Source organism: Sus scrofa, chromosome 2, assembly GCF_000003025.6.
Source record: "Sus scrofa isolate TJ Tabasco breed Duroc chromosome 2, Sscrofa11.1, whole genome shotgun sequence".
Taxonomy (NCBI): Eukaryota; Metazoa; Chordata; class Mammalia; order Artiodactyla; family Suidae; genus Sus; species Sus scrofa.
The window spans coordinates 74,702,433-74,729,834 of NC_010444.4; the positions used below are offsets into that span (position 1 = coordinate 74,702,433).

The 27,402-nt window shown below is 55.5% G+C and overlaps 1 protein-coding gene across 1 annotated transcript; it reads right to left on the minus strand.

Moving 5' to 3' along the window:
* Positions 483–27,360, minus strand: PIAS4 (protein inhibitor of activated STAT 4). The gene is made up of 11 exons (XM_003354007.4): positions 27,252–27,360; positions 21,694–22,120; positions 8,810–8,894; positions 8,315–8,356; positions 7,826–7,916; positions 7,584–7,712; positions 7,390–7,495; positions 4,521–4,594; positions 4,277–4,437; positions 1,325–1,455; positions 483–993 (listed from the first exon to the last, which is right to left on the minus strand). Exons 1-11 carry the CDS (start codon positions 27,276–27,278, stop codon positions 725–727), a joined length of 1,542 nt encoding a protein of 513 aa, XP_003354055.1. The 5' UTR covers positions 27,279–27,360; the 3' UTR covers positions 483–724.

Sequence of the window (27,402 nt, forward strand, 5' to 3'; positions counted from 1 at the left end):
CCCCTGCCTTCTGCAGGGGGTCCTGGCCACACGCCGGGTCTTCAAAATACCAAGTTATTGCACTTTCAAAAAATACAACACATCTGTGGCTAAACCCTCCCCAGCACCTCCCACCACCCGCCCCCCCCGCCGCCCGCCCCCCCTCCCTGCCCCCCCACTCCATGGCTTCTTGGCTAAAACGCTCCCTGCTCCAGGCTCTCAGGAGAAGACACGTTCGCAGAGAGAGAGAAAGCAAAGGAACAGACAAATGTCAAGAGTCGTGGCTGTAGCTGGGGAGAGGGCCGCACGCCCGTCAGTCTTCCCCACGCCCCCACTGCCCGGTCCCTCGCACCAGCTGGAATGGTCGTCCGGAGGCTCGGGGTCCTGGGACCACCCGCCCTTCCCAGGTCGGCTCTGGCTCCGACTTCCACTTCAGGGCTCCGACGCCGGCTGGGGAAGCAGCTATGTGGGTGGCTTGCTTTGTTTTTTAAGTTTGAGTTTTGTTTCTTTTTTCTTTTTTTTTTTTTTTGTACTTTTTTTTTGTCATTTTACTTTTTTTTAATCCTCCAATAGGAGAGTCCAGAGGTACAGGTGCCAGGAGCCAGGGAAAGGGGTGGAAAACCAAAATGAACAACAATAAAAAGAAAGAAAAAAAAATCACTCCTCCCTCTGTGCCCAAGGCCCGCCTGCGCCCCTCCGCGTGGTGAGCACCAGGAAAGTCGAGTGTCCCGCTGGCAGCGAGCGGTCAGCAGGCCGACACCAGGCCCTTCTGGAAGGGGCAACGGCGCTTGGGCCGGGGGCCCTCCTCGTCCTCGTCCTCCTCATCTTCCTCTTCCTCCTCCTCTTCCTCTGAGGAAGATGAGCTGTCCAGCGTGAGGTCCACCACGTCAGCCCCCGGCTTCCCGTTCTCCACACCTCCTGGCGCACCGCCCCCACCGCCTGCGCCCCCGAGTGCGCCACCACCCCCGCCGTTGACGTTGGGGGTAGAAAGGAGCCCATTGGCGTCCGAGGTGCCTGTGGGAGACAGGGACAGAAGCTCAGGATGGCCACTGACCCACAGAGCAGGGAAGTCAAGGCTGGCGAGGGGCAGAGGCAGCCTTGTAGGGAAGCACATCTCAGAGGACAAGATGAGGTGGCCTGATACTGCCAGGCCACGGTGCTCTGCACGGGCCGGCACCCAGCAGGTGCTCACTAACCGCCTTGGCTGCCCAGCTCCAAGGGATCAACTCCATAAGGGTGGTTGTGTTTTAAGTAAAAGGCCACATGGCAGCATACACGTCAAACTCAGAAATCACCACTGCCTGGCAGGAACAGGGACTCGGGCAAAGCCCGGCTGAGGCCTCACCAAGCACAAGGATGGGGCACTGCGGGCTGCAGCTGCGCTCCTTCTCGGCACGGATTGGGCACCACGAGCCATCCACCAGGTACTCGATCTCATCGGCATCCTCGCACTCGCTCAGGATCTTGGAGAGGAGCCTGGGGGGTGGGAGGAATGGGTGCTGACTCCTGCTCCCCTGGAATGGGGCGGGGTGCTCTCTGAACCACTTCCTGCTCTGCAAAAGCGGCTGCAGGACAGCATGGCCAGGCCTGGTGACCCTGAGGTTTGGGGGGAAGGGGTGGGCACATGTACTGCGCCCTCCAGGAGGGCCTGCAGTTAACCACTTGCGGCAAGGTGACAGCTGGTGATAGCTGGCCACGGGCAGAGAACGGGGCCCCACCCACCAGCTGCTTGAGAACATGGGACCTGGGGGGGGCCACAGGTGGTTCCTGTCCACCTGGCCCCCCTAACGGAGGGGTCCCCATCTTCCCATCCTCACTCTGTGCTGCCCCTCTTTTTACAGAGGAAGAAATGAGGCTCAGAGAGGAGATACATGCTGCTCAAAGCCCCCAAGAAGCTCTGGGTTCACTTGGCAGCAGAGCGGGCCCACATGGTGCCTCTATGGCCAGCAGCACCCCCAGAAGGTGCCCATGGCGAGCCACAGTCCTGGGCACTGTTCCTGAGGTACAGCCAGCAAGCCCAGTTTTATAGTTGGGGACACTGAGGCTCACAGAGGGGGAGTGAGTCCCCTGAGGCCACAAGGCCAGGTGGCAGCAGGTTGGGGTTTTGGTCCTCACCCCTGCCATGGGCCTTGGTCTCTCCACTTGCAGGATGAGGCAGGCACAGCGCCCACCATCTCCCGTAGCTGTGGGGATCTGAGCAGGGGCCGAGTGCCCACACCAGGCCAGGTACAGGGAACCCACCAGAGCCCCCAGCCCTTGTTCAACATTAACACTGCACCAGCCCCCAAGGGATTTCAACCACCTCAGTCATGATCACACAGAAGGGAGGTCTTGCCCTGGATACCCTCTGTAGCTGATGGAGCCCTTCCCAGCACCACCGCCTCAGGGGTCACCATGGTGTGAAACACAGCTCTGGAGTTCCTGTTGTGGCTCAGCGGTAATGAATCCGACTAGTATCCATGAGGAGCACTGCTGTGAGCTGTGGTGTAGGTCGAAGAATTGGTGCGAATCTGGAGTGGCTGTGGCTGTGGGCGTAGGCCAGCAGCTACAGCTCTGATTCAACCCCTAGCCTAGGAACCTCCATATGCCATGAGTGTGGCCCTAAAAAAGAGCCCCCCCCAAAAAAAAACACCCCAGAAACACAGCTCTGCCATGCACTTTACACCTGGAAAACTCCTACTCAGCCTCCAAAGCCCTACTCTATGGCACCTCTTCTCCTCAAGGCAGAGCACAAGCAACAGGAATGTTTAGGTCTGGCTTGGTCCTCATCCCACATGCCCAGGTGGGAATTCCCTAAAAGCAGGGTCTGGGATAGAGTCCTTTTGGGAACCCCTAAATCACCCAGCTAGGGCCAGAAACAAAGTGGCAGAGCCTCGAGGAATAAATGCATGAATCGAGGACCCTTCCTCTAGAAAACCTCCCAGGTTACATCAAGGCCCCATGGGCTGCTGGAATTGCAATCTGTGTTGGACGCAGCTACACTGCCCAGCCCCAGCCCTGCTGTCCCTAGAGCTGTCACAGTTACCATCATCCTGACTTGAGTGACCTGCTCAGGCCTTGGGGAGGGTTGGGGGGTGGGCAGGCGCCAGGCTGCACAGCTGCCAGGCCGGGAACAGAGCTTCCATTCAGGCCCAGCCCTTGTGCCTGGCCCCAGGGGCCTCTTCCCTCACCCTGAGGCTGGACAGCGTGGGGGTGGTAGCTCAGCCCGTCTTGGGAGGGGACCCAGGCTCAGGGCTAGTCAGATTGGGGTTCAAGTCCTAGCCAGGCCACCTGTAAGCTGGGGGACCCTGGGGTGGAGGCTGCCCCTTCTGAGCCTCAGTCTGCTCATCTGTAAGGTGGGGATGATCAAGGTCTACCTCCCTGGACAGCTGGAAGGGAGGGCGTGCAAGACCTCGAGCGCAGTGACCAGACGGAGACGAGTACCTGACCATGGGGGCAATTCACACATGGCCACTGCAGGTCAGGGCCACTCCCTTCCCCAGAGCACACACCCCAGCCATATCTCGGCTGTCACATGTGGGCAGGGTCCGTGCAATGCTGCCCCATGGCCGCTCACGGCTGAGCTGCCCAGTTCCCTCCCTGAGCTGCAGCTCTGCGGACAGAAGTGGGTGTGGCTGGCAACTGGCAGGAGCTGGTCAGTCAGGTAGGTGCTGGACTCGGTTTCTGGAAACTTAAGACCTGAGTAAAGTTTCCCTTTTGAGGAGAATGGCCTTCTTCTCCTTGTCCCGCTGTGGTGTGGGGTGGGCCTGCTGGTAAGGCTTGAGGGACGGCCTGGCCACACACTAGCACCACCCAGGAAAGGGACCAACAGAAGGCGTGGCCAGTTTTGGGGAGATGAGTGTGCCCTTCACCTTTCTATGTGGAGGATGTGACCAAGCCTGTGCTAAACTCCCTTCAGGAACCAGTTCCCCAAATCGTGTAGCAGCCTGGGACAGGTTCTTGGGTCCCTTTTTTACGTGGGGAAGAAACAGACTCCAAGAACACAAGGTCACATAAGAGTAACAGTGGACATCCTGGGCCCAGAGCCCCACTTCTGAACCCTAAGCTACACTGTTGTCACACATAGAGGAAAGACCCTGCTGGCTGACATCGGCCTCCCTCTGCAACCTGGGGCTTACAGAGCTGCCATGGGGCACCACTGGGTAGCCTGGAGGTCCCAGCGGGTGGAGCCACAGAAGACTCAGAAGCTGCCTGACCCCGCTTCTCCTTCCAGAGGCCCAGAGAGGCGAGGGGTTGAACCTGGCACAGCCCAGCGGGCAGCAGCTGGCCCCCTTCCCCATGCACCCCAGTGACTCACCCATCAATGATGAGTTGGTCATAGGGGGCCGGCTTGTCACACACCGGGCACATCCAAGTGGGCTTTTTCTCGTTCATCTGGAGGTAGAAGACAGCATCGAAGCACTGCAGGTGCGCACAAGTCTCTGCACGGCAGGGCACGGACAGCCGCATCTTCACCAGCTGCGGGGGCAGGAAGCGAGGAGTGTGAGTGGCTGCCCCCAGGTAAGCAGCAGGGAGGGAGGGACCCACACACCCTGACTCACCGGGCAGATGAGGGAGACCCGCACGCCTGTGGTGGCGATCTCGCTGTCGGGATCCAGGCGCAGTTTCTCTTTGACTGTGGGAGAGGGGAGGCCAGTGTCAGCAGTGACTGGACAGAGGCACCTGCAGGCCTGGGGCTGAGGGGTGGGTTTTCCCCAGCACCCAGAGATGCTCAGGAGGGCAGCAGGGAGCACCCTCAACACCCCTGTTTCAGGGAGACAACAGTCCACACAGTGAACACCCCATATCAACCTCCCAGGATGATGAGACCCAAGTTTTAGCTCTAGGGCCTGGGACTATGAGGAGCTTCTTTCTATGTTAAAAAACCATGGCAAGCGGCCACTTTTTTTTTTGTTTGGCTGCACCCTTGGCATGCGCAAGTTCCCTAGGCAGGGATGGAACCCACGCCACAGCAGTGACCCAAGCCGCTGCATTGACAATGCCAGATCCTTAACCTGCTCAGCCACCAGGGAACTCCACAGCCCCACCCTCCTCTTTTTTTTTTTTGCTTTTTTAGGGCCGCACCTGAGGCATATAGAGGTTCCCAGGCTAGGGGTCTAATCAGAGTTACAGCTGCCGGCCATGGCCCCAACCACAGCCACAGCCACAGCCACACCAGATCTGAGCCCAATCTGCGACCTACACCACAGCTCACAGCAATGCTAGATCCTTAACCCACTGGGCGAGGCAAGGGATCGAACTCGCAACCTCATGGTTACTAGGCAGATTCGTTCCCACGACGGGAACTCCCAACAGTCACTTATTTTTGACAACAATCTTGGTGCACGACAAGGGGGCAGGCCCCTTAACAATCCTGCCCTGTTGGGGATTTTTAGGAGCCATGGGACTTTTGGGAAAGATCTGGGCAGCAAAGAGCTGCCACAGGCCACCTGCTATTGACTGTAAATTCTGATGAAAAGCACAAGGGCAGCCCACACCACTCCAAGGGCTGGGAAGCCCCAGGGCAGGAGCACCTACCATGGACCCTTGGGGCAGGAGTGAGCCCACAAGCAAGGCTCCCTTGCAGGATCAGAGTCTGCTTCTCCAACAGGTGAGAAGAAAGCAGGTGCCCACCACAGGGCTGCCCAACTATGAGTACATAAGGCTGAAAAAGGCTGGAAAGAAACTGGCCCACTACAGCCCTGGGGACCAACCTGCAGGGGGCGCAGGGAGGCTGGCGGAGAAACCTGAGCAGGGCATGCTCTTAAGCTCCATTCCCAGATAGTTCAGAATGGAACCAACCTTGGGCCCTGCAGAGTGGCGGTCACTCTGCTTAAGGGCTGGAACTACCCCTCAGTCCACGATACCTGCCTCCCCTCTCTGGCTAACAAGCACTAATTAACGGTACCTCCAGAGGCCTCAGCCCCTCAAAAAGACTCAGGGCAGCTGAGAACGGATGCAGTATGCACCATGTTTCAAAGCAAAGCCTCATTCCACCCCTCAGAGAGGGAGGGCATGTACAGCGGGAAGGGTTTAGGTGGGACAAAGAATAGGACTTCCCGGCTGCAACTAGAGGGGAACCCAGAAGCGAAGATGCCCAGCCAGAGGCTGGCTGTGGGAAGGAAGCTGAGGGTTTGCTTCAGAGAGGAAGCTCTGCCCACACCAGCAAGGCCCGGCTGTCCCGGGCACCTCTACATACGCAGCTGCGGCCCCCTGCACCGCCGCAGGCCTTGGCACCTGGCTGCTCACTGAGCAGTTAAGCCAGGCCTCCATGTGCCTGTCCCCACCCTGTGGCTCACTGGTGCCCAGCTAAGCCTTGCCCAGCCCTGCACCAATCCCTGCACCTGCCAACTGGCACTGCAGCCAACCAGGCTGTTGCCGGAAGCCTGCCTCCTCTGATCATGTTGCCCATTGTCCCCACAGGGAAAACAGGCAGGTGGGGGAGGGGTTGAAGAAACAAGAAAGGTGGCAGGACGGGGTGCTAGGCTGAGCCCTGGGGTCACAGAGCCCTAACTTTGCCATGCTGTGCCTTAGTGTCCCCACTGGTCAAACTGAGACATAGCCAGGCCCCACTGCCCAGAGCTGCTGTGAGGATGGAGTCAGAAGCTATTCCACAAGGGCCTTCAGGCAACCAGAGAGGGAATTCTGTGTGCTGGGCAGCCTCCAGGGCAGGACACAAGGAGGTTCTATCTGACTATGGAACTGGTGGTTTTGATTTTCTCTTTATGCTCTTTGCATCCCCATCCCTTTTTTTTGGTTGATAAAAATATAAGAAGGAGGACTTCTCTTCTCTGGTGGTCTAGTGGGTTAAAGATCCAGCATTGTCACTGCAGTGCCACAAGTTCAATCCCTGGCCTAGGAACTTACGCAAACCACAGTTAAAAAAGAACAAAAGTACAAAAAAGGAAAAAACTAATGGTTTCAGCATTCCTGGTTAGACCTCAGTCATGGTGAGTACCCCTAACTGTGAACCTATTCTCTGCCCCGTCCCCAATTCCTGGCCCCCACCCACCCTGTCCCTGCACAGCAGCCAGAAGCACCTGAGTGGAACACTGATTGCCCGGGGTCTTCCCTGCCTGCAAGCTCTCCAAGGCTTCTTGCACCATAGACCCCAGTGGCCCCCACCCCTGGCTCTCTGTGTCCCACTCCCTGGGCTCACTGGGGTCTGTCAGCATGCCTAGTTCATCCCTGCCACAGGGCCTTTGCACTGACGGACAGCAACCCTCCTCCAGAGACCTTCCAGAGGTCCCTAACCCCCAGGGTGATGGTTGGACCCTGGGAGGTCCACATCCTCCCACAGGCCACAGCTCCTGAGGACCAGGCCTATGACTCACGCCCAAAAAAGGTGGTGGTAGGCAGTGACGGAGCCATGGCCACCCCCAGGGACCTCGGGAAGCCCCACCCACCAACACAGAAGGCCCTGGGGCTCACCCAGCGCCTTGCACAGCTCCGGGTGCTTGACCCCGATGGTCTTCAACCTCTGCAGCAGCTCGGAGGAAGTCAGTTGCCGCACCAAGTACAAGGCCACAGAGTAACTCTGGGGGCAGGGAGGGGAGGGGAGTCAGGGCTGAGCCTGGAGACAGGGTGGGCAGAGGAAGGGAAGGGGGAAGTCAGGGCCCACTCACCTTGCCGTAGTTCCCCCAAGTGACAGTGATGCGGTTGGTGGCCGAGGACAGGTACATGAGGTGGGTGAGGTTGATGGGGCGGCACGGCCTCTTGGGCTCCACTCCAGGCTTATTTGAGGGGTAGTAGCCCTGGAAGCAGACAGGCCGGCTGAGACCACCACATGGTACTTGCTCTGTGTCCCCCCCTCCACTCCGCACTCTCTGCCTGAACCCCCGCAGCAGATCCAGAGCTGCCCGCTCACCGGGACAGAGCAGTAGCTGTGGTTGACCTTCACGGCAATGTTGGGTGGGTACTGGTCTTCCTGAGGGCTGCTGGTGTCTGAATAGCAGATTCTGCAAGGACAATGGGGACCATAGGTCCATGGGCACCTTGCAGGGAGGGAAGGGCTCCCTGGGAGGGGAGGGGAGGACAGATGGGGGCCAGGGTGGAGGCAACAGGGCCCCTCTCTGGCCCTGAGGCAGATCTTAATGTTGGACTGTATGTGCATGTGTATGGGGGTGGTCTCGGGGATCCTGTGTCTGGCCTGAGTGGGGCCGGATGCTGGTGCACCCATGGGCAAGGCCAGAAAGGAGGGAGGAGCAGGAGGGTCTGAGAGGGGCCGTCAGGAGGGAGTGAGACAGGATGTGGCAGGGCTTCGGCCACCCAGGGGAGAAGAGCGGGAAGTGGGCCAAGGTCATGTCACCCCATACCCTCCCTCCCCCAGGGTCAGGGAACACCTGGGCCTACTTACCTTAGGACGACCTGCACGGCCTTGACCCCGGGCTGTAGTTCTCTGTGCTCGGGGAGGAGAGGAGGGGTCAGTGACGGGGAGCGCACCCAGCAGCCACCCTGACCTTTCTACAAGGACCAACCAAGTGGACTAACTTGCTACCTCCCATGGCAACCAAAGGCCAAGGGGGTACTGCCTAAAATATTTTCTCCTGCCGTTTACTCACTGGTGACTTGGGCAAATGACCTCCTTTCTTTGGAAAATACGGTCAGGTGTGGATAGTAAGAGGGCTGGGGGTGTGGCCTACCCCAGCAGTGACAGCCTCAGAGAGCAGAGGTGGAGCCCCAAACCAGCCCACCTCAGGGCTGTGGGTCAAAGGTGCTGAGAGCACGTGTGCCCTGAGCAGGGGATAGGGACCTCCCTTTCCCACCATGCCAGGTCCAGGGTCTGCCAGGAGCCTGGCGGATGGCTCTCCTAGTCCGCAACAGCAGCGGGCAGGGAGCAGGCACGGCGCACCTGGAGTTCCGGATCAGCTCCACCTGTCTGGGCGTCAAGGCAAAGATGCACGGGCTCTCTTGAAGCTTCTCGTTATTCTGTGGAACTGGAGACAAGTTCAGGGTCAGGGTCACAGTGGTCCCTGATGAGGGTGCCACAGTCATTCCTACAGGCCTGTCCCTCTTCAGACTGGGAAGCAGGAAATGGGAGGCTGAGCCCCACCCAGGTGGTCAGGGGACTGGGATGGAGGTAAGTGGGACAAACTCGGGGGCTGCCAGGGATGGGAGCCCAAGAAGGGGCCACTTACTGCAGCCTACAGTCAGGGAACACTCACATCCCCGTCCATGTCCTCCACTGAGGGCCACTCTTGGAGCAACAGGCTTCTCAGCCCTCTGGGGTTCAGGCAGCTACTTGAGAGGACTGAGAACTGAGGACTCGGTGCAGGGAGAAGAGCCTTGCTGGGTTGGCAGGATGCAGAATGACAGGCCGAGTGCTCTCGGGCCAGCCACCTTCTCCAGATCTGTGAGACACCAGCGACAACTTTGTCCCCAGGTCACAGGGCTGTTCTGGGCAAATGGTGAGCGCCTGTCCAACTGTGCAGCACTCAGCCCAGGCCCTGCACATAATGAGTTCTCAGTGGCCCCTGCACAGCACTGCCAGAGGGGATGGGGACAAACTGAACAAGGTCCCACCTGAGGCACTCACAGGCTGGTCAAGGAGATAAGGAAGGAACCAGTGGTGAACTTCCAAGTACACAGAATAAGAGCCACAGAGCAGCCTGGCCTGGCTCACAGCAGGAAGCCTGAGGAGGGCAGCGGGAAGAGCGTACACAAAGCCTTGATCACTGTCACAAAGCACTGGGTGCAGAAGCTGGGGCAAAGTTTGCCAGGGGACAGAGACCTTGGTGCTGAAGAGTTGGCTCTTCACTCTCAGTCATAACTGCACTGAGAACCCCAGGCACAATTAGAAAGCACCCTGAACTGAATGAGAAAGTATAGGAGTTCCCATATGGCTCAGTGGTTAATGAATTCGACTAGGAACCATGAGGTTGTGGGTTCAATCGCTGGCCTTGCTCAGTGGGTTAAGGATCCGGCATTGCCGTGAGCTGTGGTGTAGGCTGCAGATGTGAATCGGATCCCACGTTGCTGTGGCTCTGGTGTAGGCCTGTGGCTACAGCTCCAATTCGACCCCTAGGCTAGGAACCTCCGTATGCTGCAGGAGCAGCCCAAGAAATGGCAAAAAGACAAAAAGACAAAAAAAAAAAAAAAAAAAGAAAGAAAGAAAAAAAAAGAAAGAAAGAAAATACAATACTCCAAAACTTGTGGGAGGCAGCTAAAGCTGTTGTGAGAGGGAAAGTTATACCTTTAAATGCTTCTATTAAAAAAGAATGATGGGGAATTCCTGCTGTGACGCAATGGGTTAAGAAAATGACTGTAAAGGCCTAAGTCACTGTGGAGTCTCAAATTCAATCCCTGGCTTGTCCCAGTGAAGCTGTGGCTCAGATTCAATCCCTGGCCCGGGAACATCCATGTACAGCAGGTGCAACCATTTAAAAAAAAAAAAAAAAAAGGAGTTCCCTGGTGGTTCAGTACATTAAGTACCCAGCATTATCATTGTTGTGGCTTGGGTCACTGCTGTAGTGCAGATTTGATCTCCGGCCTGGGAACTTGTGCATGTCATGGTAGCAGCCAAAAAAAAAAAAAAAGAAAGGATTTCCCTGGTGGCCTAGAGGGTTGAGGATCTGGCATTGCCACCGTCCCCCCACCCACCAAAAAAGGAATGAGGAATTCTCTTACGGCACAGGTTAAGGATCTGGCATTGTAACTACAGTGGCTTGGGTCTCTGCTGTGGCACAGGTTGAATCCCTGGCCCTATGTTGCAGGCATGGCCAAAAAAAAAGAAGAAATGAAAAGGGTTTAATATGAATGACACATGCTCCTCCATGAGAAGCTAGAAAAAGAAGAGCAAAGTAAAAGCCAAAGGCATTAGAAAAAAGGAAATTAGAGATAAAGATGGAAATCGATGAAATACAAAGCCAACAAAGCCAGTTCTTTGATAAATAACTAGCTAGACTAAACAATAAGATCATGTGAACACAAACTAACAGAAACACTGGAGTTTCTGTTGCAGCTCAGCGGTAACGAGCCTGACTAGCATCCATAAGGACGTGGGTTCGATCCCTGACTTCACTCAGTGGGTTAAGGATCCAGCATTACCATGAGCTGAGATGTAGGTCTCAGCCATGGCTGGGATCCTGCGTTGCTGTGGCTGTGGTGCAGGCTGGCAGCTGCAGCTCCGATTCAACCCCTAGCCTGGGAACCTCCATATACCACAGGTGCGGTCTTAAGGAGACAAAAATAAAATAAAAAGAAATGAAACATGAACAGTACAGATCATACAGCCTTTTGGTTCAACAGGGGGCTATAAAGAGCAAATTCCTGACAATAAATTCGACAATTTATATGAAATGAGCAAATTCTCCCAAAGACGCAAATCACCAAAACTGGCAACATAAGATATAGAAAGTTTGAAAAACTTTTTTAAGTTAAAAACAACAACAACAACAACAAAAACCCTGAATCAGGCGTTCCTATTGCATCTTAGTGGGTTAAGAACCCAACATAGTGTCTGTGACGATTCGGTTTGATCCCTGGCCTTGCTCAGCGGGTTAAGGATCCAGTGTTGCTGCAAGCTGCAGTGTATGTTGCAGATGTGGCTCAGATCCAGCATTGCTTTGCAGGTCTGATTCGACCCGTGGCCTGGGAACTTCCATATGCCACAGGTTTGGCCATAAAAAGAAGAAGAAAAAATCCTTAACAAAACACCAGCAAAGTTCCTGTTGTGGCTCAGCAGAAACGAACCTTACTAGTATCCATGAGGACACAGGTCTGATCCCTGGCCTCACTCAGGGGGTTAAGAATCTGGCGTTGCCATGAGCTGGGGTGTATGTGGCAGACTTTGCTCAGATCTGGCATTGCTATGGCTGTGGCAAAGGCCACCAGCTATAGCTCCAATTTGACCCCTAGCCTGGGAACCTCCATATGCCGTGGGTGTGGCCCTAAAGAGAAAAAATATGTGTGTGTGTGTGTGTGTGTGTGTGTATCCACATCCATGCATACAGCCAGGGCCCCCAAGTATTGGCCCAGGAATTCAAGATTGGTTTAAAACCTCTACACATCCACTTACAGTGGCTAAAATAAGACCAAGGATTCCAAGTGTTGGTGAGGATGCACCACAACTCTCTTGGGGGAGGGGTAGATGGGTGGGTAGGGGGCTATAATGTGATGCAGTCATTTTGGAAAACCGCTGGACAATTACTAATAAAGTTAAACATATACCTACCCTGCAACCAGTAATCCACTGTTAGGTGCTTCCCAAATAAATGGAAATATGTCTACAAAAAGACCTGTGCAAGGACACCTGGCTAATTTACTCCTAGTAGCCCTAAATGGGAAACAACCCAAGTGCCCAGCAACGGAAGAACAAGTGGATAAGTTGTGGTACATTCATACAATAAAATAACTCACAGTCTATGCACCAACATGGATGAATCTGAAAGCTGTAACGCTGAGCCAAAGAAAGCAGATGCGAAGTAGTACACGCTGCATGTGGATTATGTCACGTTCTGAACAGGCAAAACTAATCTATGGTGATAGAACTCAAAACAGTGGTTGCCTCTGGGGGTCTGGGGGAGGCAAGGACTGCCTGGGAAGGGGCCTGAGGGAACTTAATAGTGACAGAAATGTTCCACATTTGATGGCATTGGGGTTACTCGGGTACGTTCATTTGCTAAAACTCAAATCACACACTAAATGTCTATGGATTTCACTGTATGTAAACTATACCTCAATGTTTAAAAATTTAAAACTGCACTGAGAAGTGTTGATCAAAAAAAAAAAAAAAAGAAGTGTTGATCATTCTGTAACAAATAATAATGTCAAAATCATTATTCTAAATATGAGACACTAATATCAGGGTTGTAAGTCTATCGTATTTCAATTTGAAAATAAATTTGGAGTTTTCCTATGGTGTAGCAGCTTAAAGATCTGGCGCTGTCACTGCAGTGGCTTGAGTCCCTGTTGTGGCACGGGTTTGACCTCTCACCTGGGAACTTCCGCATGCCATGGGTGCAGCCAAAATAAATAAATAGGAGTTCCCTCTGTGGCACAATGGGATCAGTGGTGTCTTGGGAGCGCTGGGATGCAGGTTCAATCCCTGGGCTGGCACAATGGGTTGAGGATCCAGGGTTGCTACAGCTGCAGCTTGGGCCGCAACTACAGCTTGAATCTGATCCCTGGCTTGGGAACTCCATATGCCAAGGGGCAACCAAAAAAGAAAAAAAAGAGGGGGGAATCAAAATAAATAAATACATCAAACAATTTTAAAAAACTGAAAGGAGTTCCTTGGTGGTCTAGTGGTTAGGACTGGGCACTTTCACTGCTGCAACCCAGGTTCAATCCCTGCTCTGGGAACTGAGATCCCATGTTAAGCCACTGCATGCCACAGCCAAAAAAATAAATAAATAAATTTGACGAAGCCAAAACCCCTCACAAAAATCCAAAAATATCAAAAGCCACTCTACTGATAAATCATCTGTTTGAAAGATTGGAAGTGATTGAAAAGTTTGATAGAAATTGATGAGGCTGTGGCTGGTAGGAGTGAAAACCTCTAGGGAGGGTAAGCTGGCACAATGTGCCAAAACAACAAACACCTCAGGAAGCGGCAACTGCAGACACGGGAAGACCAAGGCCCACAGCCAGACATGACTCGGGATGGTTTTTATCAGCAAAATAATGTTAACAACCTAAATACACACACACATGGTCTACTTTGGGGCGCCACACAAAGGAACAGGATGAAGGAATACTATGCTACAGTGAACACAGGCAGTCAGGAATCAAGCAGCTCTTTGTGCTCCAGTAAAGACTAATCCCCAAGATGGTTTTAAGTGAGAAGAGCAAGTGCAGAGCGGCGTGCACAGCATATCACAGTATACTTGCGTAACCAAAACTGAGGGAGGCAGGGGTCTGTGCAAGAGCCGCCTCTCGGGGACGGCGCTTGAGAACTGGCCACAACCACAGCCTTGGAGCTGGGGGAGGTAAGGCCTCTGCTTTAAGACTGCAAACCCCTTAGAACAGTGGGAAGCAGACTGTCCCTATAAAGGGCTAGAGTATAAATACTTTCAGCTTTGCAAGACACACAGTTTCTGCCTCCATATCCTCACTTTGTAACATGAAAGCCACTAGGGAGGGCATGGCAGGGGGCCAGTAGGGAGCAGGGGGCCATGAGGCCGGCCCAGCTGGTCCCATTTCCGCTTCAGAATCTTCTGACTTTCAAAGCACCACAAGGAGCAGGCTGTTTAAAGGCAAAGATAACTGTAAACCAACTGTTAATGGGAAAAAATAAAAGCAAAGGTAATTTCCATTTACAAGCAGATCAGGGGAGTTCCCGTTGTGGCACAGTGGTTAACGAATCCGACTAGGAACCATGAGGTTGCGGGTTCGGTCCCTGCCCTTGCTCAGTGGGTTAACGATCCGGTGTTGCCGTGAGCTGTGGTGTAGGCTGCAGACGTGGCTCGGATCCCGTGTTGCTGTGGCTCTGGCGTAGGCCGGTGGCTGAAGCTCCGATTCGACCCCTAGCCTGGGAACCTCCATATGCCGCGGGAGCGGCCCAATAAATAGCAAAAAGACAAAAAAAAGGCAGATCAGGCACAGAAGCCAGATACCCTACCCTCATCCTCGGGTTCATACCCCATTCCCACCCAAGTCTGGGTACCCTCCAAGGGGTGGCTGCTGAAACTGCTATGCTGCTAACTCAGGTTCCTGCTGGTGGAGGTGTCCAGGTTGGGGCCCTAGAGAAGGGCCGCCTAATTGGAGGGCTAGGGTTCCTGTAGGCTACCTGCAGCTGTGCCCAGACCTGCCCAAAGAGCCTGGGGCAGTGATTCATGGGGGGAGGGGACCTCATCACACCTGAGCTGGCCTGCAAAGGTGGGAGGAGTCAAAAACATTTCCTCACCCCTCGGAGTCTTCTGGGAGGCAGGGGAGGGGGTGCCAGGGAACTCTGAAAACAGAAACTAAGAGAAAGGTCGCTGAAGGACTGGTCCCACGCCTGGAAGGACTCCTACTTTTAGGTGAGGTCACGGCAGGGGCAGAGGATGACCTCCCAATCCACTTTTCTGGGGTTTTTTTTGTGTCTGTCTTTTTAGGGCTGTACCCTCAGCATACGGAAGTTCCCAGGCTAAGGTCAAATCGGAGTTGTAGCTGCCGGCCTAGCCACAGGCACAGCCACGTGAGATCTGAGCTGTGTCTGCGACCTACACCACAGCTCACAGCAACCTACTGAGCAAGGCCAGGGATTAAACCTTCGTCCACATGGATGCTAGTCAGATTCATTTCCACTGAGCCCCGACGGGAACTCCCCAATCCGCGTTTTTGCTGTGCCAACAGCCCAGGGTAACTGACAGCTCCCTCAGGAAGCCAAATGGCTGGTGGAAGGCGAGCTGCTGCCATAGCTGGGACACAGTGCATGCTGCACTATCAGAAGGGGGCAGGGGTCCTCCAAACCCGGGCCTTTGCCATGCCATCCACCGCCTGTGGCAGGCCAACCCTTCCAGCTGTTCAGGACCAAGATGTGGGAGTTGGCCCCCATCCCCCACTATAGGCTCTCTCGGCCCAGCCTGCTGCACCAATTTCCAAATGTGCCCAGAGTGATCCCTTCCCAACCAGTACTCCCCTGGCAGCATGCAGAACCCCTGCTGGTCTCCTGGCTCCCCCAGTTCAGGGCCTAGGGGACGATCTGTCTCCAACCCTGGTGGCCCTGATTCCACAGCAGCCACCCTGGCCACCTCTTCATGCTCCCCACCTGCCAGGAACATCCCATCTCAGGGTCCTTTGCACTTGCCAGCCGTCCCCTCTTCCAGAACATTCCTCCTCTATAGAGCCCTGGTGTCTTTTAAGTCTGTGCAAATGTCACTGGAATGAAAGCCTTCCCTGAATGCCTTTCCTTTTTTTTTTCTTTTTTAGGGCCACACCCATGGCACATGGAAGTTCCCAGGCTAGAGGTCAAATTGGAGCTGTAGCCGCAGGCCTACGCCAGAGCCACAGCAACTCAGGATCTGAGCCACATCTGCGACCTACACCACAGCCCACAGCAATGCCAGATCCCTGACCCACCAAACGAGGTCAGGGATCAAACGCACATCCTCATGGATACTAGTTGGATTTGTTTCTGTTGAGCCACAACAGGAACTCCCCTGAGTGCCTTTGTTTAAAAACTGTAACCTCCATCCCAACCTACCAACAATTCTGGCACTCCCCACCTCCTTCCTTGCTCCTTTTTCTCCAAAAACTTCACCTCCTAAGAATTACAATTTTCCCATATCCAGGACTAAAGAGAAAACCCCTGCTCCAGGGTCCTCAGGAAAGCTGGAAGTTGAGGAGGAGCAATCAAACCACAGAGGTGGGGACTCAGCCCCCAGGCTCAACATGAGACCCCAACAGAGGGTCTGGGACACACATCTCCAAGAGGCTGCCAGACAGCTTCGCAAACCACCAACAGCGAAGGATATTTAATGACCTCAGCAGGTGCTCATGATATTCTGGGGGAGAATGACAAACTAGCAGTCAGGACACACCACACTTCCTAGGATAGGTGGCACATGAAAAGAGAAGCACCTGACAGAGGCCTGCCCTGAAGAGAAAAGGACAGCAGCTGAGCTTCTTTGCTGTTAACCTGTGTTTTTCTATGATGAACATATACTTTCACAAGTTTAAATAAAATGGAAAGGAGTTTTTAAGAATGTAATCAATGGGACTGGTCTCCCTCACACTGGCCTGAAGCCCCTCAGCTGGCAGCCCACTGCCCCTGAGCCCTCAAGGCCTCTCCTCCAGGCCAAGGCCCCTCCCCAGCCATGATGGTGGGGACCTCCTGGAGGAGGTGCCCCCTCACCAAGAGCAGGGAGTAAATGAGCACCACAAGCCCCAGCTAGGGGCTCTGGGTTCAAACCCCAGCTCTGGAGTTCCCGTTGTGGCTCAGTGGAAAAGAATGTGACTCATATCCATGAGGATGCAGGTTAGATTCCTGGCCTTATTCAGTGGATTAAGGATCTGGCATTGCCATGAGCTGTGGTGTAGATCACTGACACGGCTCAGATCCCACGTTGCTGTGGGCTGTGGCGTAGGTCAGTGGCCATAGCTCTGATTCAACCCCTAGCCTGGGAACCTCCATATGCTGAGGGTGTGGCCCTAAAAAGACAAAAAAAAACAAAAACAAAAACAAAAACAAATCCCAGCTCCTCCATTCACAGAGCAAGGAACCAGGACTTCCTGCTGGTGGGGTTATGGGAGGAACAAGCACTGAAGGACAGGCTTGAGAATTCTAGGTTAAAGTTGTGTTCACTCTCTCCATTGTTCATGCTACCCCCACCACGCTCCGTCCTAGGGTGTAATGGGGAACAAATCAGTCCTAGGCATTAGAGGAGAGGGTACTGAGGAAGGCCAAGGAGAAGGTGAGCTTTAGATGAGGCGCTGGGGCAGGAAAGGCCATGTGAGTGTCTGGGTAAGAGTGTGACAGAAAGAACAGCACAGGCAAAGGCCCTGGGGCAGGTTCAGGGCTGGAGTGCTGGAGGAGATTGGGGTGAAGTGAGCAAGAGGGTTGAAGTGAGAGCAGAGAGGGAACAGGACAGAAAAATCAGATCAGGAGAGTGTTTTGAGCAGAGGAGGAACTGACCTGCTTCCTTGGGCTGCTGGGAGGAAGCATGCAGAAGAAACCAGGGAGAAGGCTGGGCATGTAAAAACTAGGGGCAGGCAGAAAGTTAAGAGGTGAGGGGAACACAAGAGATGGAGGTCCAGCAGGATCTGCTACAGAGCTGGCAGAGCCCTGACCACCATCATGGATGGAGGGATGCCCCAGCCAGCCCAGTGGATCAGACCACCCATCCCTGGAGGTGGGATATGGGGGAAGAGATGGACCTGAGGATGCCAAGAAGGCCCTTGGGCCTGGTGTGGACCACAACAGGCTGAGGGGTGGCAGGCAGGCCACTCTGCCTCTTTGTGCCTCAGGGATATTACCCACCTCAAAAAGGACACAAGAAAACAAGTCCTGAAAAGCTTAAGCAGTCAGGACAGCCCAGTCGGTCCCCACCATTCCCAGTGGCCCACCCATCTTGTGTTTTCTGGCCCCTGCTGCCCATATCCAGGCTGCACTCCCACTCCTAGCCTAAGCCACACCATGCTCTGGTCACAATGGCTTCCACTCACCAACTCTCTGCCTGGAACACAACCCTGCCCCTCTTTGTCTAGCTTAATTGCTATTTATCCCTCACTCTGGATAGGAATGCCACCTCCTCCAGGAAACCTTCCTGACTGCCACCGCCCCAATGTGCAATAAGGGGTGCTCAGTACTGACAGGCCCCCTGGGAACCCTGTGCTCCCTGATCAGAGCATTCCTTACCCCGTCACTCTTCTGTCACCTCTAGGGGAGCTTCCTGGCACAACATGCCAGGCCGGCGACCCCACTACCTTGCTTGTTAGTTGGGCAACACCAGCCAAAGGGCTCAGAGCCTGAATGAGGGACATATGCAGGCCCTACATGACAGGGCAGGCACTAGACCAGCAGTTCTCAACCACTGTGAGTGATGACCACTTCCCAGGCACGTGGAGAGCCAGGGGCAGTTCACTCACTGTGCTGGGCCACGTGAGTGGTCCCTCCCCACAAGGCGCTGCCCACAGAACGCTGAGTACCACAAAGAGCAGTGCTGAACCAGATCGCATTTCCCTCCTCTCCCCAGTGTGCCCTGATGGGGAGGTCAGGGCTCCCCAGGCAGACTCTGGTGGCTGACACCCCAAGTGTCCAGGCTTGGGGGGCCCTCAGGCCATAAGATGCCCAGTGAGCCCCAAGCAGCAGTGTCATGCCCCCCATCTCTCCTGTGGTTGGGCAGCACAGGCTTCCTTCCACCTCTGCCCCCGTGGGCCTGGCTGCCAGCCACCTCCAGACTAGGGAGGGGAAGATGGCTGGGCTCCCCGTCCTAAGAGGAGGCCCGCAGTCCAGAACCTCCTTGTGGTTCAGAATGGGTGCTTGCCCACAGGGGAGCAAGGCACCTGGAGCCCCTCCCTAAGGGTGCTGTGTGACCTTAGGCCAGTCTCTTGACCTTTCTGGGTGCCAACCCCCACCCCACCCCACCCCCCGGAGTGGATCATCTGTCTCCTAAGGTCCTTGCAGCTCTGGGTCTGTGGCTCTGTTATTCCCCTCCCCTCCCCCAACCCGAACATTCCTCTCCTCGTGATTTATGTCTCCTGTCCGCCTGGCGCAGTCTCCATCCCAGAGCCGGCTGGCGGCTCTTCCGGGGAAACAGGACCAGACTGGGCCTCATTTGGGTCGGCAGGTCAGGACCAGAGGTGAGGGGGAAGGAGAAGCAGGCTGTGCTAGAGCCTCCTGAAGTGGTTCTTGGGCAATGCCAGCACTGCAGAATTCACTGTGGGGATGCACCCAGGGTGAGGGGTGGGTGGGCAGAATTGCTGGTTCTCGAACAGAGGGGACCAGACTGCTTCAAGGCTGGCATCTGTGCTGGCTGAGGCCTCTCCCTAGGAAACCGGGCAGCCCCCGGGAGTCCCTGAGGAAACAGGATCATGGGAAAAGGGTACACCCCAGGATAGGGGCAGGGGAGTGGGTGGGAGCAAAGGCAGGGTGGGGTCGGCCTCTTTGTTCTGAGCTGCCAGCAGAGCAATTCCTGGTGTAGACAGGGGAGCAGACTCTCCCGGAGATCAGGTGACCAGGGTCCCCGGGGGCTCAGGGCAAAGTGATGCATTGTGGGGCGGGAATGACTGCATGTTCACTGAGCAGGAAGGAAGCCCATGGTCCAGGTGGGGGAGGGAGTTCAAAGTCATCTCGAGCCCCGGCCCCCACTCATGATCAAGCTAGCTCTGCAGCTTCCCAGTAAAAACCCAGCTTCCCTGTTACAAACATCATACTAGAGTCTTTAAGAGTCTGGATCGTCAGTTCAACCTCAGAACCAGTCAGCCAGCCAGTCCTGAGGTCCTAAAGCCTGGTGGGGGCGGGTGGTGGGTGGGTCCTGGCATCTACATAGAGGTTGTGGGGAGCAGAGACAGGGAATGTCGTCCTGGAGAAACTCAGGAAGGGGCCTTGGGTCCCCAGTGCTGCCACTTCACCCCCATGATAGGTAGTGGCAGGTTAACCTGCCCCCCATCTGGGGGCAGGTGGGAAATACCTTCTCACGCCAGAGAGAAGGCAGTAGAGGGCCAGCAGTGCCTTCCTCCACCTCCCGCAGCCTTTCCTGGAACCACAGCCCCTCTGGCCCGCCCTCACCAAGTCTAAGGGTTGTAGGCAGGGGGCAAGAGGTAGCAGCCACCCTTCCCCTCACCTACGGCACGATGGAGGGGGCCAGCCAGCATGTGGCTGGAACTAAAGCCTGTGTGCAGAGGGGGGCCCCCTGGCCTAGCGAGGCAGGCCGCTGGGTCAGCAGGGTGGGAGGGATTGAGCCGCACAGCTGGGGACATGTTGGGCAGGGGGGTGAAGGGGCTGTGACCTCTGCCACAGCACACAGGGCCCAACTCATGACCAGGGCCCACCATTATTATGTGGACCCCACAGCACCAGCACAGGCTGAGGACACCCTGAAGCCCCAAACAAGGGGTGCCAGAAGGGAAACTCCACAAGGGTGGGGGCTCTGACTGCTCCCTGCTGCATCCCCAGAGCGGATGCCCACTCAACCAGCACGGAGATACATGCTGTATGAATGACTGGGTGGAGGAATGGGGGGAGGGGTCTCCAAGAACACTCAGGGACCTGCTAAAACCTGAGGAGTGACAAGAGTCCCATCGCATTCTGCTCACCCTCTGGAGCCTAGGAGACCCAGAAAGCTGGGGCCGGTCAGCCTCCCAGGCCGGAATTCACAGCACCTGAGGCTAGGTCCAGGCTGACACCCACCCCCAGCCCTGTCATCAAGGCTGTCCAGGAGGGACCAAGGCCTACCTACATGACACTCAGTCAACCTGAGCGACAAAGAGACGAGCAAGAGATTCCTTGGCATCATCTCCTCCAGCCTTGGCTATACCCTGTCCCTTGGGGGCACACCTAGCCAAGCCCTGACCTGCCCATGTTGACAGGCCTGAATCCACTGACCAAAGTCACTCCTGCAAGCTACCTACTAGGAAGCAGCTTTCTGTGGAGGAAGGAGAGAAAGTCAGATCAAGCATCCAGCCTCACAGTGTACCACAGGGTATCAGAGTTGGTCTCCGTGACTAGTGGAATGTGGTAGAAGCAGAAGGATGCCGTTTCCAAGCTGAGGTTATGAGGGAGATCTAGGCTCCCAGCAGGTTTGAGCACTCCCATGTGCTCGTGCGTACACACACTTTCGCCCTCTCCCACCACTGCCCCATCAGCTCCCTCCCCTCCCCACCTCTGAGTCTGAGCCACCATGCCACCATGCAGGGGGACTCTCAAGTACAAGCAGGCCGCAGAGGCCCATGTGGCGAGAACTGGAATCTCCACCTGACGGCCAGCAACCGCATGAGAAAGTGGCCCTGCCCCCAGCCCCCACCGAGCCTTCTGACAAAGCAGCCCCTGACCATACCACCTTGACTGTAACTCCCTGGGCACCCCCGAGCCAGAACAGCTAGGCTCTTCCCGAGTTCTGACCTTCAGAAACAGACCTAATAGGTGTTAGCTGTTTCAAGCCACTGGGATTTGGGGTAACCTGCCCATGTGATAATAGGTCCCTAGTTCAAGGACCCAAAGGTAGTCCCTGTGCTTCCTGGGAGGGGTAATCCCCTCACAGCCTCTTGGCCCTTCCCACTCCCCAGAAAACGCTCCGGGTTGGCCACGTGGCTGGCCTCTGGTGCTGGGAGAACTCAAAAGGTGGGCCTCCCCCAGGGACAGCAGGGACTCACCCAGCTCTGTGGGCTTTAGCAATTCATCCAACATGTTAAAGAAGGGCAGCTTCACCAGGCGCACTTCCGGCTTGAGGGTCTTGGCAGGTAAGCGTCCGAGTCCGTTTAAGTACTTCCCGTAGAGCACGGGGTAGTCAATGTTGGGGCCCGTGAGGGGAGTCCTGGGCACCGAGCTGGCCCGGTCATAGGCTGAGTGCATGGCCAGGGGGTCCAGGGGCCGGTGGGGCTGGGGTGTGGGTTCTGAGCTCTTCTTGGCGTAGCGCGTCTCGTAGAGCTCCTTGATCTTCTTGAATAGCTCAGGGCTACAGTCAAACTGAACCAGCTGGAGGGCCCGGGTGACAAGTTCGTGTTTGAGTCCGCTCTTACTCCGGCCGACAAAACCCAGGAGCATCTGAAGATCGGAGACTCGGAAACTCATCACCATGTTCTGAGAAGAGCAACCACAGACAAAAAGGCTCAGAGAGAGATGCTGCCAGGGTGAGGGGCCGCCTGGGCCTTGAGTGGAGGGACGGTGAAGTGAGACCCTGCCAGCGGCTGGCCAGCCCAGCCCCCCAAGGAGGAGGCAGCAGTTTTGGTACCCGTCCCACTGGCCCATGCCTGGTCCCACTTCCATGCCCGTGCTCAATCTGCCAGTTCACCCTTCCCTGTGACGCCCCCTCCCAGCCCAGCCCTGCTCCCTTCCACCTCCTCCAACCTTCCTCAGCATCGCCAACGCAGCAAAAGCTCCTCTAACTGCTCCCCCCACAAACTACTTCTATTTTAGGTCCTCTTTCTTTTCTCATCTTCAAGCGTAAAAGCATCTCCAGGGCAGGACCTGGGAATCTTGGTTCCCTGTAAACAGACTTAACTACTCTCCAGCCAAGAACACCGATGGCCTCTCTGACCCTCAGTCTCTTCATCAGGGAGGACAACAGGCCCACCTCACTGGGATGTGGAAAGGACCAGATGAGGTGACTCACGCAAAGCAGAGTGGGTGCTCAACCAACATCAGCCAAAAAACATGTTTTCCCTTTGCTCTGGAGGACGGCTGCCACCACTTCCTTAGGCACAACTCACCTGAAGGGGACTGAGCGGGCTGTGTGATTATAAACTTGACTCTGATCCTTCAAACACTCCTACCAGGTTGGAGTGAGCCCCAATTAGGAACAAGATCCAAACTCATCTCTGAAGCTAGGGGTGGCTCCTCCCCACTAGGCTGCTCCAGCACCGACAGAGAGCTGAGCACTGTCGAGGCCATCAAAGCGTCTGCGGGGCTCACCAGCATGCCTCCTCCCCAGTACCGTGGATGCCAGGGCTGGATCATTCTCTGGGATGGGGCCGTCCCTGGCAAGGTGGGGTGTGAAGCAGGATCCCTGGCTCCACCCACTCGATGCCAGGAGTACCCGAAACCCCAGTCCCACAGACATCACCAAGTGTCCCCTGGGGGCAAAATCAGGCTGACAGAGGCACCAGGATCCAGCAGCCATAGATGCTGTTAATTGGGCTGAGGCAGGTGATGACCTCGCAGGGCCCCTCCAATGAAGTCAAACCAAACACAAGAGTGCAGTGAAACTAACTGGTGGTAGCTTGCCCTCAGTGACACTCTGGGCTCCCCAATATGCTACTAAAGCAACATATCCTGGAGAGACAGGCCAGCAGGGTTTGGGGGCCACCCATGCTGAGCCCTGAAGCTGGCCTGTGATGAGTGAAATGTAATGGGGAAAAGAAACTTCTAGGGGGAAGGGAAAAATAAAAAGTACAATCGACAACAGTGGATGTGGAAAGCTGACATGCCTGGGGCAGCATAGCACCCCAAAAAAACAATAAATCACTTAAACTCAACTAAAAAAAGTCTGCCAGTCAGAGGTAGGCGGTTCACCTGCCAGGCTCTTCATGTAGTGGCCTCAAAGCCAGAAGGCTGCTGCTTTCCGGCAGCTTAAGAGTCAGCCATGGAATCTGATGATGGCCCTGGGGCTCAGGAGCCCTGGGTTTAAGTTCAGACTCTGCCCTAGGTTCCCAGGTGACCCTGGCCTGTTGCCAAGCTTCACAGCACTTCAGTCAAGGTGGGAACTGACTAACATCCCTTCCAGATGTACAGCACTAGGCTTCTGCTGGTAGCAGAGGGGTGTGCTGGGCTCAAAATGACACAAACAAACCTACAGGGTTGCCTGGCCAGCAAAGCCTTGAGGGGGACACTTTTCCTGCTGTAGGATCTTCTTTCTACTCCTGCACTGCAGACACTGAGTGTCCGCCAATGGCAAGCATAAGGGCCTTCACGGTCACTATGCTCACAAGGACTCATGCCCACTATACAGGTCAGAAAACTGAAGTTCCAAGAGGGAAGCAACTGACCCAAGGCTTTCCTGAGTGTGGACAGCAGGGCTGGCATTTGGACTTGAGACCATCAGGTTCCTTGAGCTGCTTACTTCCACTCACACCCAGCTGCCTGGGGGCCCCTCATCCCCAGCACACCCCCTCACAGGGCCCTAAGCAGCCTGCTGGAGAGTCTGAACACTCTGAAAACAAAGAGGCTTTACCACCCTCGGCCTGACTTCCCACCTTGAGGAGAGAAGAAAAGATTGCAGACAAGATGTTTCTTCTGGAAGAGGCCCAAAGCACTCAAGGGGAGAGGCGATGTCATGTGGAAGCTGACCACTGGCCATGGAGTCAAAGGCAGGTGGGCTTGGCCTTTTGGAGTCACCCCGCCCCTGGGAGCCCCTGCCCCCACCTACCCCGTCCACCAGGTTGGACATCCGGAGCCGCCTCCTGCTCCTGCATCCTGGGGCACACCCCTCAAACTGCCATATGTTCACAACTCGTATTTCTCAGCAGCTGCCACCACCCAGGAGCCTGCCCTTGACACTGGTGGGGGGGGGGGCGCACGAGCAGGGTGCAAACATTCAGGAAGAAGCCCCAAGCGCTTTGCAGAACACTTCCTGCTGTGGCTTCATACTGACCCTGCCCCTCGGATCTGTGTTTATAAACAGCGCCAGGCCCCAGCAGCTTCCAGAGCCTCAACTCTAGGCTCCTTTGGAGCTGCCTAGAGAAACAACAGCCTTGATAGAGTAGCTGTGCTCAACTTAGGGGCTCCTCTCTCCAGGAAATCAGAGCTCCGTGCAAACTACTACGCACCCTCCTCTCAGGGACTTTCTAGACCACCCCGTCTCAGGTTAAGAGTCTCAGATTTCCAAGTTTATCAACAAGCCCCCTTCACCCTCCCCTCGAACCAGCCCATTTTGCACTCCAAAAGACAAAATCTCTGGTTCTCACTACAAAAGGGTGAGAAAGCTCCTAAAAGAGGGAGATATTTCAATGAGACGTATAGTAAGCACTTCTTGGTGACAGCAAAGCACTGGAGGAAAAAGAAGTCTCCCTAGAATCAGAGCAAGCTATGCTGCAGTCGTGAGCCCCCCTGAATGGAGGCTCACATTTTAGAAAACTTGAAAAAGGGTCCTCTAAAAAAAAGACAAGAGACAAAAAAAATTATAAGGCGTTCCCGTCGTGGCGCAGCGGAAACAAATCCGACTAGGAACCATGAGGTTGTGGGTTTGATCCCTGGCCTTGCTCAGTGGGTTAAGGATCCGGTGTTGCCGTGAGCCATGGTGTAGGTTGCAGATGCGGCTCGGATCTGACGTTGCTGTGGCTCTGGCGTAGGCCGGCAGCAATAGCTCCAATTAGACCCCTAGCCTGAGAACCTCCATACGCTGTGGGTGCAGCTTTAAAAAAAAAGACAAAAGACAAGAAAAAGGGTCAACTTGATTTAATTGGGGTTGGGGGGGCAGCCACTGGAGGGTCAAGCAGAGTTCATCAGATCATATTTCAAGGCCCTGAATGGTATAAGAGTTCAGACCCCACTCTCTGGCTGGAGGATCGGCGGGAGCCCAGAGCCAAAACCCCACAGCAGAGGAGGTTAAATTTCAGGGCTCCAGGGGACTTCAGGTTGCAGGCTGCTGCCTTGGGCTTGCACATCTCTAGGGCAGGTACTCAATTTCTCAAAATTCCAGAGGAGCAGAAGCATGTGTTCTAGGTACAGGGGGAGGGAGCTCAGGGGTGAAGGGAGGGTAATACCCTATAATCACAGAACCTTGAGGGCTTCATTTCAGACCCCAGTGGGAAGGGAAGGGAGATGTAAGGAAAGGGAAAGAAAACATTTACAGGTCAAGACCCTGGGGAGGACAGACCAGAGGGGTGGGGGTGCCTCAGTTCTGCAAAGGTCCTGCCCTCTACATCCCTGAGACCTGTGGCCTTGAGTAAACTTCTTACAGAAGAAGTCTCGTGCAGTCAGGGGCAAGAGTTCTGGAGCCTCACCTCAGAGAGGCTACCTTGAAGAAAATACATCTCTGGAAAACTGATGCTTCCAGCTTAGTCCCAAGAGGGTTAAAAAGGACCCTAAGCTAAGAGAAGGGATGGTATCTATGGGATGTGGAACCTGGACCCCAAACAGGAATACAGCAGAGAAGCACTAGGAACTACCCTACAGAAAAAATCCTACCCTGCAGTCAATCAGAGACCTTCCAAGGACCAACACGAGAGACCAGAAGAAAGAGAGAGGGGCCTCAGATGCCAAAGCTGGGATGCAAAAGCAGGGGTTCTGGGGCTAGGTGGAAAGGGAGTGTGATCTGAGCAGTAGATCCACAATGAAGTAGAATACAGAGGAAACAGCCAAGGTTGGGAAATAAGAGTCTGATCCCGCAAGGGTGAGGACTAGAACCCCCAGAAGTAGTCCAAAAGGGCATAGATGCTGTCCTAAAGGGGAAGAGGGAGAAGGAAGGCAGAGCTCAGAACCGAAGACTGAGAGGAGAGAGATGGGAAGGTCTTGGACACAGGGGCCAGAGCTCCATCCCAGGGGGGCACACTCAGTTAACACCAAGCCCACTCCAGGGTGAGGAAGGTGTCGGGAGGGAGGCGGGGTTCTGGAACCAGAGCAGGAGCTGAACAGGGCCCCAAACACCAGTTTAGCGTACAGACCCCAAGAGACACACTATTTTTGAGGGACATTGAGGACCCCAGCTCATCACTCCGGACGGTGCAAGCGGTGGCAGAAGAGTCAGGGGACCCTTCTGAGCAAGGAGTAGCCAACCCCAGTCTAGTCGGCTAGTCGGCTGGGGCGAGGAGGCTAAGACCCTGACGGCAGCCATGGCGGGAGAGAAGACGCGCAGACAATCCCAAAGGCCAAAGAGCGCGGACCCCTGTTTGGGACGAGAAGACAAGCAGCTCAGCCCGTGAAGCTGTCCGTGGGGACTGTGCCTCAAGCTGGGAGGCGCGGCCCTGTGCCCGTGTTTAGGGAGATTTGTAGGTAACCTAACCGCTCGAGCTGGAGAAGGGGACCCCAAGCTCAAGCCCAGGGGCCGACCCCCCAGGGCGAAGAGTGGGGTGAGGTTTTCGGGGGCCCCGCCCCCGGCCTCCGCGCGCCCCGCCCGCACCCGGAGTCCGGGGACCAGGGGCGGGCGAGGAGGCCGGACGCCGAGGTGCGAGCGGGCTGTGTCTCAGGACCCCGAGCGGAAGGCGCAGACCTCGGCCTGCCGCCCGGTCCACGCACCCCCCACCCTCCCGGGCCGGCGCCGCGGCCGCTCACTCACTTTGGCCTCCACCAGCTCCGCCGCCATCTTGGCCACCAGCGTCCCCCGCGCCGGGAGCCCCCAGCCGTCGCGTCACGTGACTGCCCTCCACTCGCGGGCGGGGCCTATGCCGCGACCAATTAGCACCCGCGCGCCCTCCTCCCCGCGGCGC

Excerpts from the sequence above, each read along its gene's own strand:
- PIAS4 (XM_003354007.4), bottom strand. The coding sequence starts at position 27,278 with ATGGCGGCGGAGCTGGTGGAGGCCAAA. Across the intron at positions 22,121-27,251 it reads CGGAGCTGGTGGAGGCCAAA|AACATGGTGATGAGTTTCCG; the intron begins GTGAGTGAGCGG and ends TGCTCTTCTCAG. Across the intron at positions 8,357-8,809 it reads GAGCTGATCCGGAACTCCAG|AGAACTACAGCCCGGGGTCA; the intron begins GTGCGCCGTGCC and ends CCCCGAGCACAG.